A 17,500-nucleotide genomic window follows, 5' to 3' on the forward strand; every position below is an offset into this window, starting at 1 on the left:
TGAGGCATGCAGCAACTCGGAAATGGGCTATTGGTCTATTCAACGACTGGACCACGCCTCTCTCTCTCTATGGTCCACTTAATTTCCCACCCTTCCTTGTTTTCCTTTAGAAATTAAACAAAGGACACCAGAGATACTGGGATACGGGTCTAATATTAACACTCACCATTTGTAACGTGAACTTTGTAACACTGTCCCACATGTAAACACCGAGTCTCCCGCTGCTATCGGTTGTCACGAGATAAGCTGAAAATGGAAAGATTACAAACCGCACAACATCATGGTCAGGTTAATTCAACAAATAAGTTGAATTGGAACAAGCAAACTATCACAAGTGTCAACGATAACATACTCTTGAGTTCGTAACTTTTCGGTCGTCGTGACACGAATGTCGAGCAAACGATACAGTAATCATGAGATAAATGTTCACATATTCTCTAAGGCCAAGTAATTCACATGAAATCATCTTAATGTATGAAAGTCCCTATACCCTTATTTCTTTAATCCTTTTTTTTGTTTGCTTGATAACGAAGTCATGACTCCGAATCGTCGGAAAATGAAGGGTTTTATCGCGTTAAGTTTCGTAATATGGTCTTACCGTTGCTACCGACTATGTACGGTTTAGCAGATCTTATATCTGAAACTGCAATACTCTGTTCTGGAGAAGTGCTAAATCGCAAGCCATCCCATTGAAATATGTCCACTGTTGATTTAGAATTTGCAAACACAAGGTACTGATTTCCCAAGAATTCAAAATATTCCACTCCAACGGGGCCATTTGTCCTAATTTCTTGAAGCAGAGTGAATGAGTTCGAACTCCACTCGTAGATGGGTGACTGGGTTTGGAAGCTTCCACTGGCGCTGTCTTGGAAAAAAGCGATGGCAACTTTAAGAGAGCCTGCATTTGTGAATGCAGCCAGACTGGAGGCACTGCGGGTATTGTCAATGTTTGCATTGTATGGCATAAACTTGTCTGCAGCCCACCTGTAGACCTATGTGAATTTAAAGAACATCATTTAGGGGTGGTTGATTAGTCTAAGGTAGATTTCCAGAAGTTGTGTACCCCTCGTTTTCTTGGGCACGCCCCAGATTGAACACAATTTGCTTGCCTGATCGTGCAGCCAGGCAAGGGCCTGATTGGTCGATTCAGTGACACCTACAAGAGATATTCTTGTCTCCAGCTAAGGAAAGATACCCGCAGTTTTTGAAATGTGTTTGTGAGCGGCTCCTCCTGCTCCAGTTCATCATCACTAACCATCATCATTATCATCATCATCATCATCATGATCATCATCATCATCGTCGTCATCATCGTCATCGTCATCATCGTCGTCATCGTCATCGTCATCATCATCACCGTCGTCGTCGTTGTCATCATCGTAATCGTCATCATCCTAGTCATCGTCATCATCATCATCATCATCGTCGTCGTCATCGTCATCGTCGTCATCATCATTTCATCGTCATCACCACTATCCTTATCACCACTACCAGGAGCCCATCACCCGGAGCTCCCTTTAAACCCTTGGAGACAACCTTTGCCCGTATCTTTTTATTTTTAGACGTTCGAGTTCCCGCGAATGCATTATGCCGTCCAATCAGAACAAAGTTATTGTATTACGTCACAAGCAGTCACGCACCACTGATCGCGTTCGTCTCACAAAATATTTAAGGATATAGTCTGGATGGAGGCTCCGGGTGACGGGCTCCTGCCACCACCACTATATTACCGTGACAAATCGCTGCCAATCAAGCTGTAATATATTTAAGCAAATACAAATAGCTTCAATAGAAAACAAGCGCTGACACTACCAAATTCCGCTCCCAAAATGTAAACTTACTCGAAAAACGCCAAAAACAGCAGGCATTTTGTCATTAAAAGAAGCTATAATTAATCTCTCAATTCTCGAAAACTAGCTTGCTAAGCGAATATCATACCAAATCATAACAATACCTGCGAACTAATATGCGTCTGTCCAGCATTATTCATCTGGTTTGCCACAATCAAATAAACATCACTTTGCCCAGGAGGTTGGAAGAACTTTACATCGGATGCGCCTTCGGTGGAAATATTCTGAATAGCAGTCAACTTTGCACTGTGATCCATTGTGTATATTCTGGAATTAGTTTCGTATCGTCCATCACTTCCGTGATTGGCAACTGCTAAATAAACTTTGTCTCCGGTGACGTAAGAGTCCCATGCCACCCCTCCGTCGGTAGCAATGACCTGGAGTCAACAAAGACAGAAACGTGATTAATTTCTCTTTCGTTCCTCCATTCAGGGCACCTCTCAGGATCACATATGACTCGCCCATGTTTGAATTCGTATAAAGCAAGGGCAAATGAGTCATCAACAACATGAAAAAGAGCAAATGGCTAAGCAGATCAAAAGTGAAGACGTAAGGTCAATGTAATTAGACACGGAAACTTCACAGTAATAATCAATGCAATAACATCCGCAATTTTAAATAATAATGTACGGTGATGATGACCATAGAATGAGAAATGACTTATCGTTGAAAGAAATAAACAATACAAAACTGTTTCACTGGCTCTGAAAAGCACTTAAGGGCACCGCTGAATTAGCAACCATTGACTTATTTCCTTAGTTACTGTTACTCGACCTCTTAATCACTGCATTAATGTGCACGACAAAGGCTTGTGAAGACCCCACGGACTTCAAATAATTCCACTGGAATTCTTACCTGCAAAGGCACGAGGACTCCTTGCCACCGAAACAAGGCGGAACCAAGATACTCTCCCATACCACCATCATTAACGCCCAACGGTAAATCTCCAGTCCTATTCTTGCTTGCAAGCAAAACAAATTGATCTCCAAAAGCGGAGAACGCATGCCAACTATAAGCGTCCAAGGTCTTTAAACGCTGTATCTTTTCAAAATGAGCAACGTCACCAGAAGCTGAGCTGGCCGTTCGTGATATTGTCGTGTAATCTAACGTGATTCGCCCAAAGTCTCCCTTTTTACGAAGGACCTTGGCCGTCACAATGCCTTGAGATTCTTCGATGTCGACCGAGCTGTCCATTGATGAACTGGATACTATTTGCAACTCTCCATATGGAGAGTCATTCTCTGTTACGGTCAGCTGTGCTTTGTAGGGAGATGTGAGCCTTCCGTTGCCTTGAACAAGAAAAAAACCAACAGATCAGTCAATAATCATACGGTAGTTTAAAAAGCTATGTATCAATGTGATAAAATTCATGTTACACCGATTTGTGGAAAGACTTTGACAGACTGCAATAAAACAAATGGTAGCCGTTATGCAACGGCCCTACCACCATTCCCCACGATTCTTTTTATTAAGAAAGAATATTGGATATTAATGAGCTGTCTTACCAGTTATATTAAGCACAATGATGAAAGTTTCGGCTTTTTCTGGTACGGAATCCAACTCGGCCTTTACTTTAAACGTCATCCGCGTATCACCATCGTTAAAAGACACGTTGCCTTTCACCGGAGTCAAATCGGCTGACGAGGAAGCGTTCGCGACCTCCCAGTACACAACAACAGTTCCATACGAGCCCACGCTACGGACAACCACAAACTCAGCTTCAGTGACTGGTCCTGTCCCAGGTTCAGAGATGGTCTTTGTCAGTGAAGCTTGATCCAGAGTGAACACTCCGTAGGCGTCGTCGTTAGCTCGAATAACAACCTCGAGGGTTTTGGGACTTCCAATGGCTGTTTTTCCAGAATTACGGGTCAACGTAATTGTGAGTGTTTCATCACCTTCAGGGAGACTGTCATCCGTAACATTAATTGTTATATGCTGTTCGCTTACTCCGTCTTCAAATACCAACGTTTGTTCACCGCCACTATATCCCAGTATGCTGAAATCGCTTGGCCCCACAGTCTGTGTCACTACAAAGTAATTGACTGTCTCCCGGCCAAAGGTTCCTTCGCCTCGCAACACAGTGATGTTATAAGGATCAGAGGATTCAGTGAGGAAAACCCTGTAACAGAAATATAACGTTTGTAGGGCACCATAAAACCTATTCCAAAATGAACGCCTAATAATAGTATTTTAAAGAGGCTAGGTCACGCTATTTTAGGTAATTTTGTTTAATTTTGTTAATTATGAGCTTTAAACGTCAAATTGGCAGAGCAAGAGTCTTTCATTTGCAAAATCACGGCCACATAACAACTGAGAATGATTTTCCAGCTTTGTAAATGACATTTTGATGTAGACTGATATAAATTTGAAAAAAGGTGGGCCGACGTTTTTCAAATTTACCCAAATTCAATCCATTTTAATCCTATCCAGTTTTGTCCATCCATGTCACCTCTTGGCTTCCCTGTGTTTTTTTAGAGTTCTTCTATAGTTTTGAACAGTTATTTTGATATTTTAGTTAATTCTATGACCATTCGAACAGTGCTGAAATTGCCTAAAATTGCGTGACCTAGCCCCTTTAAAGTAAGTTTACATTCTGCGACTCCTTAGTAGATTAATATTTCCCGACACTACTCGTATTATTTATATTGCCCTCTCCAGGGGGCCTGTTTCTCGAAAGTCCCGAAACTTTACGGGCCGTTTTCGGGTGTCACAATTCCCTTTGTATCTCAAGAACGGAGAGGATTTGAGTCGACAAACTTCACAGCCATTTTTCCTTTTGTTACCTTGAAATCATGTTAAAAGATCAGCTTTCCAGAACAAGCGGTTTTCAGTTTCACAAATGGCTTTTCGGGCCCGAAAAGTTTTCGGGACTTTTGAGAAACGGGCCCCACGGTCGTAGCCATTATGAGGCAATCCGAGGTATTTGTCTCAGTCATTTTTTCGCGTTTTTTTAACAACGTGGGATCCCAGTGTTGTCTTTAAATCTGGTATCAAAAAAACCCAAATACCTACGAAGAGAATTTACTATGGGTATGGCCTCAGTCGTAATTTATTCTTTTGCTACGGCCACGCTCTCGGTATTTCATACAAAATTATATTAGCGAGGCAAGAAGAAGAAATTTGATTGAATTACAAAGAGAAGAACATGAAAATGGGTGACACTCTGTAAGTTTAAATGGATTGTCTGAGAGATCCAGCTCGATTGATTCATCTCGGTTGGTCTTCGGCCAGACTGTCAATCGCACATCGGTCAGATCGGTAGGTCGATAACATTCGTCAGTGCGTCAATGGTTCGTTAATCGTTCAGCACGAAGTCGAGCGATCAATCGACTGATCGATCGAATGGTTAGGTAATTGATTGATCGATCGACCGAACACCCGTCACGAGACAATTTATTACCTGGCCTGTGAAAACTTGAACACTCCATGTGGATTATCATTGGCCGACAGCGTTATCTGGGAAACATGATTAGAACCCAGTATGGGTGGGATGGTGTTATTGAACTGTGCAGCATTTACTAACTCCACCCCTGTGATGTTGACAATAAACACTTCATCGAGTTCCGGAAAATTATCATCGATCACCCACACTGGGATGGAGCCAACGTCTACGTTGTCGCCTATTATGATGCTCCTTTTCCCTTCGATGAAGTCCAGTCCAGGTGTGGCTAAACTCTCGTCGGATTGTAAGGCTGTTATGTTCCCGCTCGTTGCTTCATACCAAACTCTTAAGGCACCTGAAGGAAATGAAAAATTATGCTGTCACGCAAATTGTAAACGGACACGTTTAAGTCACATTTAAGTCACTTTTAAGGGAGAGAATCTCAGCCAGTGAAGTATTCTTTTTTTTTTTACAATTAGCCTTTCTTGCCTCGTTGTTAAGCCAAAAATTCAAAACAATATTTAACCTTGAACGAGGTAACAAGGGCTAATTTGCAAGCAAACAAAGGAATACTCAAATGGTAGCCATTTTGGAATAAGATGTGTGTAGTTTGATCGGATTCATTCTGCAGTGTTCACGGCGAAAAGATACCCAAAATCTTTCTTTCTCTTGAGGAGGGTTTTGGGTAGTCTGGACAGAAAGTCCAGACTACCCAAAACCCTCGTCAATATATTTTTTCCAGTTAAAGGAAAAAAGAAAGGGTTATAAAAAGAGATACTCCAAACCAGCACTTGGGATATATACCACAAAGGAAAATCTTGGGTATCAGATAAAGAACTTGGAAGATTCACACTCAGTTCAGAAAGTAGGAATGTTTTGGTTATCAGGGGAAAGTGTTTTCAGCGCCGGGATCTTAGAGCGAGTTTCAATCGAATGTCGTAAAACCAAAACCAAAGTAATTACTTTGGCCAATCAAAAGGGACGGAGACAATCCAGCAAACCAACCAAAACTCGAAGTAATTACACGTAGCTGACACAAAGCGCGGGAAATTAAACGTGCACGCGCGAGCCACGATTGGTTTTGGTTTCACTTGTGATTGGTTGAAAAAGTGGCGCGAGAACTTTGAACCAATCACTGAGTAAAGTAATGTAAAAGCAAAAGCAATTCACTAATTACTTTCGACACTCAACTGAAAACCGCAAACAAAGAGTATTAAGGTAATCATACTAATAATATCAATCTTGTTATCTGTATGTGCGCTGACCACGTAAGTGAACAAGCTCTATCGTTTAAATAACTTTTCTGGCCAATCGATGCTGAGTGACTTAAATAAAAGGGAGTTTAAGGACGCGACGTCTTTGAGCCGCGGACGGCAACCGGAAGTGAGCTGTTTTCCATTTAACTTGTCTTGTCACTACCACCTTTATATTGGTAAGTATCTTTTTCTCCATTAGAGGTGATTAGGTTAAAAATCTGGGAGACACTGCTCTCCTGGCGTTCGAAACGTTCATTTCCGGTTGCCGTACGCGGTTCAAACACGTTGCGTGCTTAAACTCCCTAATAGAAGGTCGGCACAGTGGAAAATAGAAAACGTTTGGAATCGGAACTTCAGAAATCGGAACTTTGGAACCGGAAAAGTTGTAGTCTCAGCATAATGGTCGATGCAGAGTATTCTTCATACATACCTATGTCCCCAAACAACCTTGAAACTGTAAGAGTAAAATTCGCCTCGTGAGCTCGGGACACCAGACGAGAACCTGCTTCAAGCTCTATCACACCATGCGGTCGATCGTTGGCGCCAATGCTTATGGTTGCTGTTGCCTTCCCGTGAATCAGGCTGGCGTGTCCAGATGGTGCGATGCCAAAGGTTTGAACGTTGCTTAGGCGGACTACAAACGCCTCGTGTGTTTCTGGAGTCGTGTCGTTGCGAACTGTTAGGGTTATGCTGGTGTGCGTTTCACCCTGAAAATGAGGCACAGTTAGTTAAATTGATTCCTTGCAAGGGGAATGCATTGCCGTGATAGGTTTCCTTCTTTTCACTGTATGGCGGTCAATCGAAAAGGCAATGGCAAGGCTGCAAATTTTAGGGGCTGTTTACTTTAAAAGACTTTCATATCCCGGTTCTCTGAATCGCCTTCAATTCGGTTCTATGACAACGGAAAACGTTTTCATTCCACTGTGAAATTTCGATGCGGTACAACCACCAGACTGAATCCCTACTGGCACGAACGTAAAACGACAAGAGAGAACCGAGATGAATTCGCACCGGACTGATTATGAAAACACTACCTCGAAACTCATACCGGTATGAACTTCACATGTAAACAACTCCCTCACAGTCTAACGATAAAAAACAATTCTTTGAACGCTCAGCATGTGCGTTTCATATTTTGGTACATTTATTTGCCTACACACCACCTACCTCCTTAAACTCCACGGTGCCATTCACATCAATGAAATCAGAAGAGGCATTCACTCCAGTCACAAGCCAATCAACCGTGACACGGCCAGCTGACAGGTTCCTATTGACAGACAGAGAAACTTGGCTTCCTTCCTTGACAACAAGAGAGCGGGACTGTTCATCGAATCCCACTTGTCCTGCCACACCATCGTTCGCTCGAATGGTAATAGTGACGTTGTTACCCAATCCTGGGAAGTAAGAAAAAATCCTGAATTACAAAAATGTTGGGAGTCATCCACCAAGAGAACAGACCCGATCGAGAAATACGAGTCTCTCTGCTACCAAATGTGGTTAAAAGCACTGTAATAGACCATTTTCGAATTCTCGCGGCTGGACCGGGTCTAGCATGAAATGGGGGCTAATGCAGGCATATTAATTTGCATTTGAAAAGATTTGCACCGCATTAGCCTCCATTTCATGCCAGATCCAGTCCAACCGTTAGAATACGAAACTGGCCTATTGAGGGGTCGTGGCTTAACGGGTAGGTCGTAGTGATTTGATGTCATTATTGAACCGTGACTTGTTCGAGCTTTCTAAACCCCAATTAAGCACATCCTAATCACAAAGGCAGTTAACTACCTGAAGCCACCCTTGCTCCTCCTGTGGGATTGACCAGTTTGATAATGAAGTCCTCGTCTGGTTCTGGGATATCATCGCCCCGTATACTCACAATGTCGCTCTGACTGGCGTTGTCGTTGTTGCTGAAGGAAAACGTCTTTTTGCTGGCAACGAAATCACTGTTCAGCGTGGCGCCATTTTGCACGACAGTGACATCGACGGTGACGTCACCAATAGTGCCTGTAAATTGAGTCAACGCACACATTAATTCAAGTCCAACATAAAATAATATAGTACAATGGAGTACAATACCTTACATTAAAGAGCGAGAAGCTCCTTTGAGAACGAGATTTAGCTACAACTTTATTTCACTCTTAAGGGGGCACTTTTTGACGTTTACAATGGACTGAAGTTTCTAGAAATGTGTCATGTTTAAGGGATACTACCATGGCGACGGGTTGTAACGCTTTCGGACCAAAAATTGCTCACTTTCTCCTGTTACCACCGTGACCGCATTCAAATCATTTCTATTTTAAGAAAACCTAGAATGAAATGATTAGCCAAAATATCATGGTTTTGATCGACTTGGTGCGAATTACATTACGAACTTTTGAAAAAAGTTCACCCAACACTCTCAAGTTTGCTGTAAACTCTTTCCTCGCCATTCGTTACCAAAAACAGAAGTCCTTGGCCTCCATTAACTGAAAGGCGTCCTTTGGATTTTCAGTGCGTTAGTAATCAAATTAAAGAGTCAGTGAGATATCAATAACAGGGTATTTAAGCTGATTCTCGCTCTGGTTGGCGACACAAGTCCTCTGGTTGGCGATCCTGGAGTGATCAACGTTGATCAGTTGTGGATTTTTCCAGCGTTTTCACTACGACATCGGTTGCGCGTTCTGCTGGACAAGGGTAACGTAGGCTCTGAGCACGAGATTAGTTCGAATCACGCGAACGCACGCAAGGCTTACAGTTCAAGCAAATATCCGTGTTTCTTTCGCAACGAAAGAACTAAAAATTGGAGGTTAGGTACGCTTGACCACAATGACAGATAAGCACAAACTTAAGACATTATTACACAATCTCTAAAAGATTAAAAAGTCTAGTACAAGAAATTAAATGCCTCAAACTGTACGATCAACGGGTCAAAACACGACCTAATTAAGAGCGTTGCTATCTCACCTTTAAGCCTTTCAATAACAAGGCGAACTGATAGACGATCAGTTTCGTCAACTGTCACGCGGCTACCGTGACTATTGGCATCGGGGTTGGCAGCTCTGATAACCATCAGGCCATGAGCATCATCATTGGTAACTATGGTAACAGCAGCCCTCCCAACCCCACCAATCTGGGGCGGAAGAACGGGGGAGTGACCAATCAACTCGACGCTAACTAGTTTCACATCAAACACTTCGCCCAGCTCGGGATTTCCATCGTCGTAAATGTCAATGGTTATATTTGCGGTGCTTTCTCCATTAGGAATTACAACGGACGAGTTTGTTGCCGCCAAAAAGTCGACGTTTGGCACGGCTCGATTGCCTCCAATATGCTCCATGGTGCTATAAGAGTTGAAAGAAGCACACACCGTTAAGAAACTCGATGACAGTTGAGTACAAGGAAAGAGAAAAGCGCTACCATTACAGTTATGAAGACATTGTGACTATACATAAAGAGAATTAACAGTTGAAATTTGTTCCTTCAAATTCCCGACCACGCCCGTATTTACCGAAAACGCCCGTAAAACTAACGTCGTATTTACACGTTACCCTGTGCCATTAACATACGAGTTTCCCTATACAGGTCATCATAATAGTAATAAGAATCCTTTTATTCAAGTCTCAAGCTTACATGTACAAGTACAAGGAAAGGTTACGTTTATACAAACGTTGGCCGTGTAGCACTTATATTTTAAGCAGAGTTAACTGAATAGAGTGTAATGTGAGATCTAACCCGAAGGTCGTGGGTTCATTTCCCACCCTGGTCAGAGTTTTTCTCCGTCCTTGTGTGGGCCCATTTCCATCTGTAGGGCTAACGCTCACATGGTTCATATGGGATTGAAATCTAGCACTTCACATTACACTCTATTCAGTTAACTCTGCTCAAGCTTACATGGTCGAACACAAGAGTTCTACTAATTGAGAAAACAGTACATCAAATCAACTACAAGCAGAACCAATGAAATATTGTTTAAAGAGCGAAGGAAAACCGAGTGTCCGGGAAAAAAAATTCTCGGGTCAGAGTAGAGAACTATCAAAAAATCGAACCTAAGCCACATTGATAGGGGAGGTGTAGTCTCACACGTCACTGCGCGCCAATCCTACACTCGTCAATGACTTTAAAAGATCAAAGAGCTTTTGAAATTTTGCCATCTTCTCAATTGAAAGTCTTGGTTTGACAATAAGCAAGATATTAGCCATACATTGGGTGGCAAAATTCTTGATGAGCCCATAAATTCTTTATAAAGTTAAAAAACCTAAAAGAACAGTTGTCAAAAATTATCGCGCATATAACGCCAAACGTTTCAGGTACAAATAATTATGAAACAAATTTTCAATGTACCCTCCAAGTTTCTTGACAGATCGATTAGAAGGTGGTAAACACATGCGTATGAGCGAAAATTTTAAAGATTCATAAATTCCGATCCAAAAAATAAGACGTTGTGAAGAGCTGTGCGTGCGTTACCTGAAAAGAAACAAATAAAATCATTGCCTACACCTACCTGTAAAACACTCTTATATCGCCAGCGGTGCCAAAACGTCTTGAAACCACAAGGTACACGGTACTACCCTCAGAAGCATTGTAACTCGCCTGGGCAAACTCTACCACCCCGTGGGGAGCATCACTTGCCTCTATGCTCACCCGCGCGACTCGAGTTGTTTGATCCAGTGACGGGGTCCCCTCGGACCGAAACGTCACCGATGTCAAGTTGACGTCAATTATCTGGTCATTGGGAACAAAAACAGGACACAGACTTAGAGCGATTTTCAATTGAGTGTCGAAAGTAATTAGCGAATAGCTTTCGTTTTGCATTATTTCACTCAATGATTGGTTCAAAGTTCTCGCGCCACTTTTTCAACCAATCAGAACTGAAACCAAAACCAATCGTGGCTCGCGCGTGCACAGTTTCCCGCGCTTTGCGTCGGCTACGTGTAATTACTTCGAGTTTTGATTGGTTTACTGGATTGTCTCCGTCCTTTTTGATTGGCCAAAGTAATTACTTTGGTTATGGTTTTACGACCCTCGATTGAAACTCGCTCTAAAAGCTCTCAATTTGTTCAGGTTTGTTTATTTTTTGTTAAATAATTTAAAATGCAGCTTTGCATTTCTGTCGCTTTTTAAGTTAAGGAAAGTGCACTCTGCTTGGGCCAGTCTAAGCTACAAATCTCTTCTAGGGCCGGGGGGGGGATCCCATATAAAAAGGACGGGGGTGCTCACCGTACCTTTTAGGGGTTAAAAAAGCGGTTTGGGTAACTCTTAGGGTGTTCAGCCTCAAAAGGTCCACCGCAGGAGCTTTCGCGGTTAGGGTTAGGGTTAGAAATGGGTAAGTGATAAACGGACCCTGCTAACCGGGCTCCAGAATGAACAGGTCAACCAAAATATTAAAACGCATTTGCTCTCATATATTCTTATTTTTTGTTACCTACGTTTTCACATAATTTAACTTTCTAAAGCGGGTAGCATTTAACTAGAAAACCTAGCGGTTTATTTAGACACTAGGCATTTTAATCACGTTATGTACCTTTTATTTTACTTGATTAATTTTATTTGTAACGTATTGAAAAGTAGAAGTAACTATTATTGAAATTTAATGAAAAAAAGTGAAATGTGAATAAATTGTTGTTGAAAGATTCTTTGCTTTGTAAGTAAAGCACACAAACTTGTGTCAAATTGCACTAGGTTGACTTTCAAGTTGCCATTAAGGGTAGGACTTCAGCATGATAATGAATTTATACTATTTTTTAATTACGTTTAAGACCTATACTTATTTCTTTTATTTAAGAATATTTTAGAAGGCGAAGTTATGTCTCTGGTTTAAAATCGAGAGGATTTTTTAAGAGTTTAAGATTTATTTAGAGCATGCTTACGCTTTTAGATCTGTTGTCCACAGGCTGTGGAAGGTAAATAACATCATTAAGCAAAACAACAACTGACAAAGACAGCAGAAATAAATCAACAAAATGAAGCAAAGAATTCAAACTTAATTAAACTTATAAAAAAGAACATTCTAATAAAAAATGAAACTATTACAAAGGAAAAACATTGTACGCATGGCATTAAACAATTTAAAGAGGAAAAAAACGAAAAGAGCAACTACACGCTGGTGCAAATTGAAATTGTCTTCCATTAAACTTTTCTTTCAAGGGATCAGAGCTTCAAACAACTTATCCTGAACATAAAGCAATGGTTGCTTCTTTAATTCAAAAATTTCATCTCAAAGGCTTCAATATAGAACGGTATGTAATTCCCGATTTCGTTTTATGCTAAGACGCATCAAGCCAGCAGCAAACAAAAGCAGCATCATTTTTTTCGATGAGGCAAAGTTCTACACACATTTCGCCAGTTTGCTTTTATCGACCTTCATCACGCGACCATATCATTATAATCCCGAGGGGCTAGACGTTATCTCGTTTTCAGGTTTATCGGAGTGAGGTTGGTTATTTTTGGCAAACATGGATAAACTGTGAAAATATGTTCATCGCTTGTGAGTGGCTTCTCACACAGCTCTCAAAACCACGACCTCGTATCCACCAAACCGTAGAGTATTTTATTTATTGATTTTATCGTCTATTTTTTTTATTTCGTATTTTTCTTTTAATTTCAAACCTTAGAGTAGTTTATTTATTTATGTATTTATTTATTTATTTATTTATTTATTTATTTATTTATTTATTTATTTATTTATTAGTTTATTTATTTCATTTTTCTCTTTTTTTCTTTTTTTAACGTTAATAAAAGAAAGTTGAACTAATTCACACATCAGAATCATGCAACGAAAACGCCGAGGAAAAAAACGCATGCTTCTGGTGTGTATGTAGATGAAAAGAATATGATCTCTTATCAGTTGAGGGTATTCAATTTGAATCTCTCACCTCCAAAACCTCTGGGAGAGAATCTGGTTTAATATCGAACTCAATATCACGAGAAGATATGCCCTGTGCGAATACAAGATCTCCCTGGACTGGTATGATATCATCTGTTGCTAGCACACCATTCAGGCGCGCTTCCCAGTGAACACTGGAGCCGCCTCGTAGACCAAATCGCCTTATGACTTTCAAGGTTACTCTGTTATTGGAACTCTCCCCTTCTTGGACTGATACTGACAGCGAGGCATTGTCAAAACCTAAAAAGGTCAGAAAAATACAACAGAAGCTATTTTCATTGAACGTGACAACCGAAAGAAAGTTTTCACGGCACACGCACACGTTACGGTTAAATAATATTGGGTTCAGTGACTGTTTTTGTTATATTTTTTTTCTTTCCAACTAGTTCCCTCTCGGTTTTCTTTGTTTAATGATAATGAACATTAGTTTTAAAAAAAATCCAAACTTAACTGGTTTGAAAAACTTTACAGCAAGGAAAAACATGGATCACAACACATACTCCTGAAAATCACGAAACATTTAAAGTTTTTCTCATGTGCAAGCTGTGAAACGTGAATAGCGCTTTCGCGCCTTCTGATTGGTTAAGCTTCAGACAATGAGCAAGTATTTATCCCTTCCGAGTAACAGAAGAAACACAAAATGGGTTCACCTTGTGAAAACCAGCCCTAAGAGTTATTCTTTTTTTTTTTTGTTCAAAGAACAATTACATATTGATTGGTGGGGAAAATGCTGTCTTAGAAAACTGAAATCGGTCAACAACATTCCAAATATTGCGCGAGACAAATCCACTCCATCAAGTTAAGCTGCATTACTTTAACGGAATACTCTGTAAAGCCTGGTTTTCATTAGCGACGAAAGCACAGGCGCGAGCATAAGGGAGCTCATTTCACCGTGAAAACGGTGTTGGCGCAAGAAAAAGCACAAGCACAAACACAACTAAGCTTGCGCTTATGTTTTCCTTCGCTTGCGTTGTGTGAAAACGAAACACAGCATAAGCACAAGGAAATTTGTTACGTCTGGCCAATTAAAGCACTCGTTCCAGATTCCCCGCGTCTGAGCATTTGAACAAAATGGCGGATGCCGCGGTTGATTTTGATGCTTATGTCGACGTTCGTTTTCACCAGCATAAGCTACTTATGCTTGTGCTTGAGCTTGTGATTGCGTCGCTAGTGAAAACCAGGCTTAACCTTACATCCAGTTAGTACTAACCGATTAGCCCATACGGATAGTCGTTCTCCAGTATAGTAACAACACACTCCCGCGGAGAGCCCAAGATGGCACCGCCATACACTTCAGTCAACCGTATTCTGAAGTTCTCATCGAATTCTGGGACCAAGTCGTGAATAATCTGCACTGGTACCGAAGCCTCTCTCTGCTGTTCTAGTAATGTGATGTTTCTTGAAAGGATTCTGTAATCCGATGAATTCGCGCTGAGAGCATCAACTTCAAACGCAATCGCAATCTAAAGAAACAAAATAGTTTGGACATTAAGGAGGGGAAATCAATTTGTTTCCTTTACCGAAAATACGGTATTTCGCCGCACTATAACGAAATTTAGAAGCTCTTAATCATGATTTTCTTGTAAAGGACACTGACAGACACTAGACAGCAGCCTTGAGGAACTGAAACCAAAAAAACATAGCTTACCCTGTCACGCTAAATTTGCTGTATTTACGTCAAAACTGGGTACAAATCTAAATTAGTACTTTACCTCACACGCTCACAACATTCCTGACAACCCACTGAGAAGATATGAAGTGTATTTATGGCACAAAGAACTATTCGTATTTAATTTTTGGCAACTTTCTGAAGACATCGTCTCCAAACTTGAAAAATCTGGCCAGTTTTTTCAAGTTCAATCCATTTCCAACCTCTCCATGCTTGGCCGCAAACAACAAAGAATAGCTTCAGTGCACTTCATCGGTTACTGATAACAAAACTACAGCGTTATTCTTTGGTCTTCATTGATGCAAAGACGTCTTTTAGTGTTTTGAAGTTTGATTAAAATAGCGTGACACTGCCCTTTTAACAAGACTGAGAGAGACGGCCCGGCGAAGCAGGCCCGATTGCACGACAAACCAAAATTGATTCAAAAGCTCAGCTATGTCCGGAAATGCGCGCCGCCCTAAACTAGCGTCACGATGTGTTCCCTGGGTCTTCTTCCCAATTCTAAGACCACTCGCATGTCGGAATACAAACAATTTACGCTACAGTGTTCTTTTTAACTCTGGTCCCGAACTAAAGAGAAACAGATGCATTTATCTAGACCAGAAAATAAATTAAAGAGGCCATGTCACGCAAAATGATGTAATTTCGTGACACCCAAAATGCCCCAAAAAGTAGAATGAAACATTGCAATAACCACTTAAAACCGTTGAACAACATAAAAGAAGCATAACAAAAGGAACGAGAAGCATGGATTGACACAAATGGACAAGATTGAAACGGATTGCATTTGGGTAATCTTGAAAAAAGTCGGCCCCACGTTTTTCAAGTTTATGGCAAATCGCTTGAATAAAGGCCAGAACCACCTTAATTGTGATGTAACGATAGCTTTATCAATAAAGGAATTCCACATTACCATTTTCGAGATTTAATATTCCCGAGGTTTACGCAACCATGGGGCCGCAACATCAACGAAAACATCACTTCGAAACAGAACCTTTTAATATCAAGTATTTTGGCGATTATTCCATCTATTTCACGTATTCTATAACTGAAACGGTTTTGAAATAGATGTAGTGTGCTCACTGGAATTTAATTATTACACGTTTATGACAAGTCTCAAGAGGAATACACTAAATAGTTGGGTAGCGATAATTAGACGCATATGACCGTCAATACTGGCCAATATCAATCGAACGAAAACTTTTGGTAAAAATGTTGTAATATTTGGCCGGATTATAAGGCAAACTACAGATAGCTCAATCACTTACAGTGCCGAAATCACCAGCAGCTCTTGTCACGTTCACAACTGATCCAGAATGAGGCTCATGGAGGCTGACAGCACTGGACGAGAGTTGTACAACACCGTTTGCATTGTCATTCTTTTCTATTGTGACACGTGCCACACGAGATACTCCTATTCGTGGTGAATTTTCAGGTGCTAGAAATTTAAACAAAAAATGCAAACTATCATAAAACAAAAATGTTTCAACTTGAATGTCCTAGTGGTCAAAGCGTTATTGTGCTTTTAAAACAACAACCGTTCCGTCTTTTCTTACCAGGAAAGACAGGATGGCCAGAGAGTAGTTGCACATCACTTAAATTCACCATCACTGTCTCTGCTGCCTCGGGCATAACATCGTCAAGCACATGCAAGCCAATGGTAGCATTCCTCTGCCCGTCACCGAACACAACAGCTCCGCTTATGGGAATATAGTCCACATTTGGCGTGGCCATTTGCGCGTTGGCCATACTTGGATTTATGCTGTGGTAGCTAACGCGGACAACGCCCTGCGTTCCAGACTTTCGCGTTACCGTTAAGTTTACGGTGACGTTACTTTCCATGACTGCAAGCTGAGAGAGGGCGAATACAAAAACGCCATACGGATCATCGCTTGCGGAGATAGTGACGTTAGATCGAGTTCCGTCATCTGCCAGGCGGCCCGCGGACACATTTGTAAGTGTAACTAAAAAGCTCTCGGCCAGCTCGGGTACCTAAAATAGTTAAAAGGTCATTCAAATCAGTACTTTTTACAGCACGATGTTAAATCTCAAATGACATGTAAGGTATTGACACTAGTGATCCGTAGACGATACCTATAGACAGACAGACAAACCGCGCCGTCAGGTTAGGGTTAAACGCACTCATCTCCTTCACTTTACAGCAACTTGCAAGATCATGCTGTGTACATCTTCCATACGTCGGATGATTCTGGGCTTCGTATCTCGCACGATATTTTATGGCAGGATTATTTTAACACGCGCGAGTAATTCGATTTTCGCTATACAACTCGCCACCAAACCACAACGGGGCGAACATCGAATTCCTCGCTCGTGTTCAAATAATCCCGCGACAACAATAGGGAGGTTAAACAAGAGATGTTCAAGGAGCCACGAACAGCAACCGGAAGTGCATGTTCATATTCATATTCTGATCATTTCATGCCTGTATTATCGAAAAGTGTAACAGCATACCACATCTTC

General features: G+C 41.2%; 1 protein-coding gene across 1 annotated transcript in view; it reads right to left on the bottom strand.

Annotated features, from left to right (window-relative positions):
- The window catches only part of LOC138038677 (adhesion G-protein coupled receptor V1-like), a 117,641-nt gene that overhangs the window by 53,560 nt on the left and 46,581 nt on the right, over positions 1-17,500 (bottom strand). The window contains exons 27-42 of the mRNA XM_068884669.1: positions 17,492-17,500; positions 16,576-17,011; positions 16,288-16,457; positions 14,561-14,813; positions 13,340-13,590; positions 10,969-11,189; positions 9,432-9,808; positions 8,274-8,492; positions 7,656-7,882; positions 6,919-7,195; positions 5,251-5,587; positions 3,356-3,969; positions 2,706-3,139; positions 1,955-2,227; positions 599-992; positions 167-246 (exon numbers count right to left, since the gene is read on the bottom strand). The exon at positions 17,492-17,500 is cut by the window's right edge and continues 281 nt beyond it. Coding sequence (XP_068740770.1) covers positions 167-246; positions 599-992; positions 1,955-2,227; positions 2,706-3,139; positions 3,356-3,969; positions 5,251-5,587; positions 6,919-7,195; positions 7,656-7,882; positions 8,274-8,492; positions 9,432-9,808; positions 10,969-11,189; positions 13,340-13,590; positions 14,561-14,813; positions 16,288-16,457; positions 16,576-17,011; positions 17,492-17,500 — 4,572 coding nt within the window. The remainder of the gene's footprint in view (positions 1-166; positions 247-598; positions 993-1,954; positions 2,228-2,705; positions 3,140-3,355; positions 3,970-5,250; positions 5,588-6,918; positions 7,196-7,655; positions 7,883-8,273; positions 8,493-9,431; positions 9,809-10,968; positions 11,190-13,339; positions 13,591-14,560; positions 14,814-16,287; positions 16,458-16,575; positions 17,012-17,491) is intronic.

This window comes from Montipora capricornis, chromosome 2, assembly GCF_036669925.1.
Source record: "Montipora capricornis isolate CH-2021 chromosome 2, ASM3666992v2, whole genome shotgun sequence".
NCBI lineage: Eukaryota > Metazoa > Cnidaria > Anthozoa > Scleractinia > Acroporidae > Montipora > Montipora capricornis.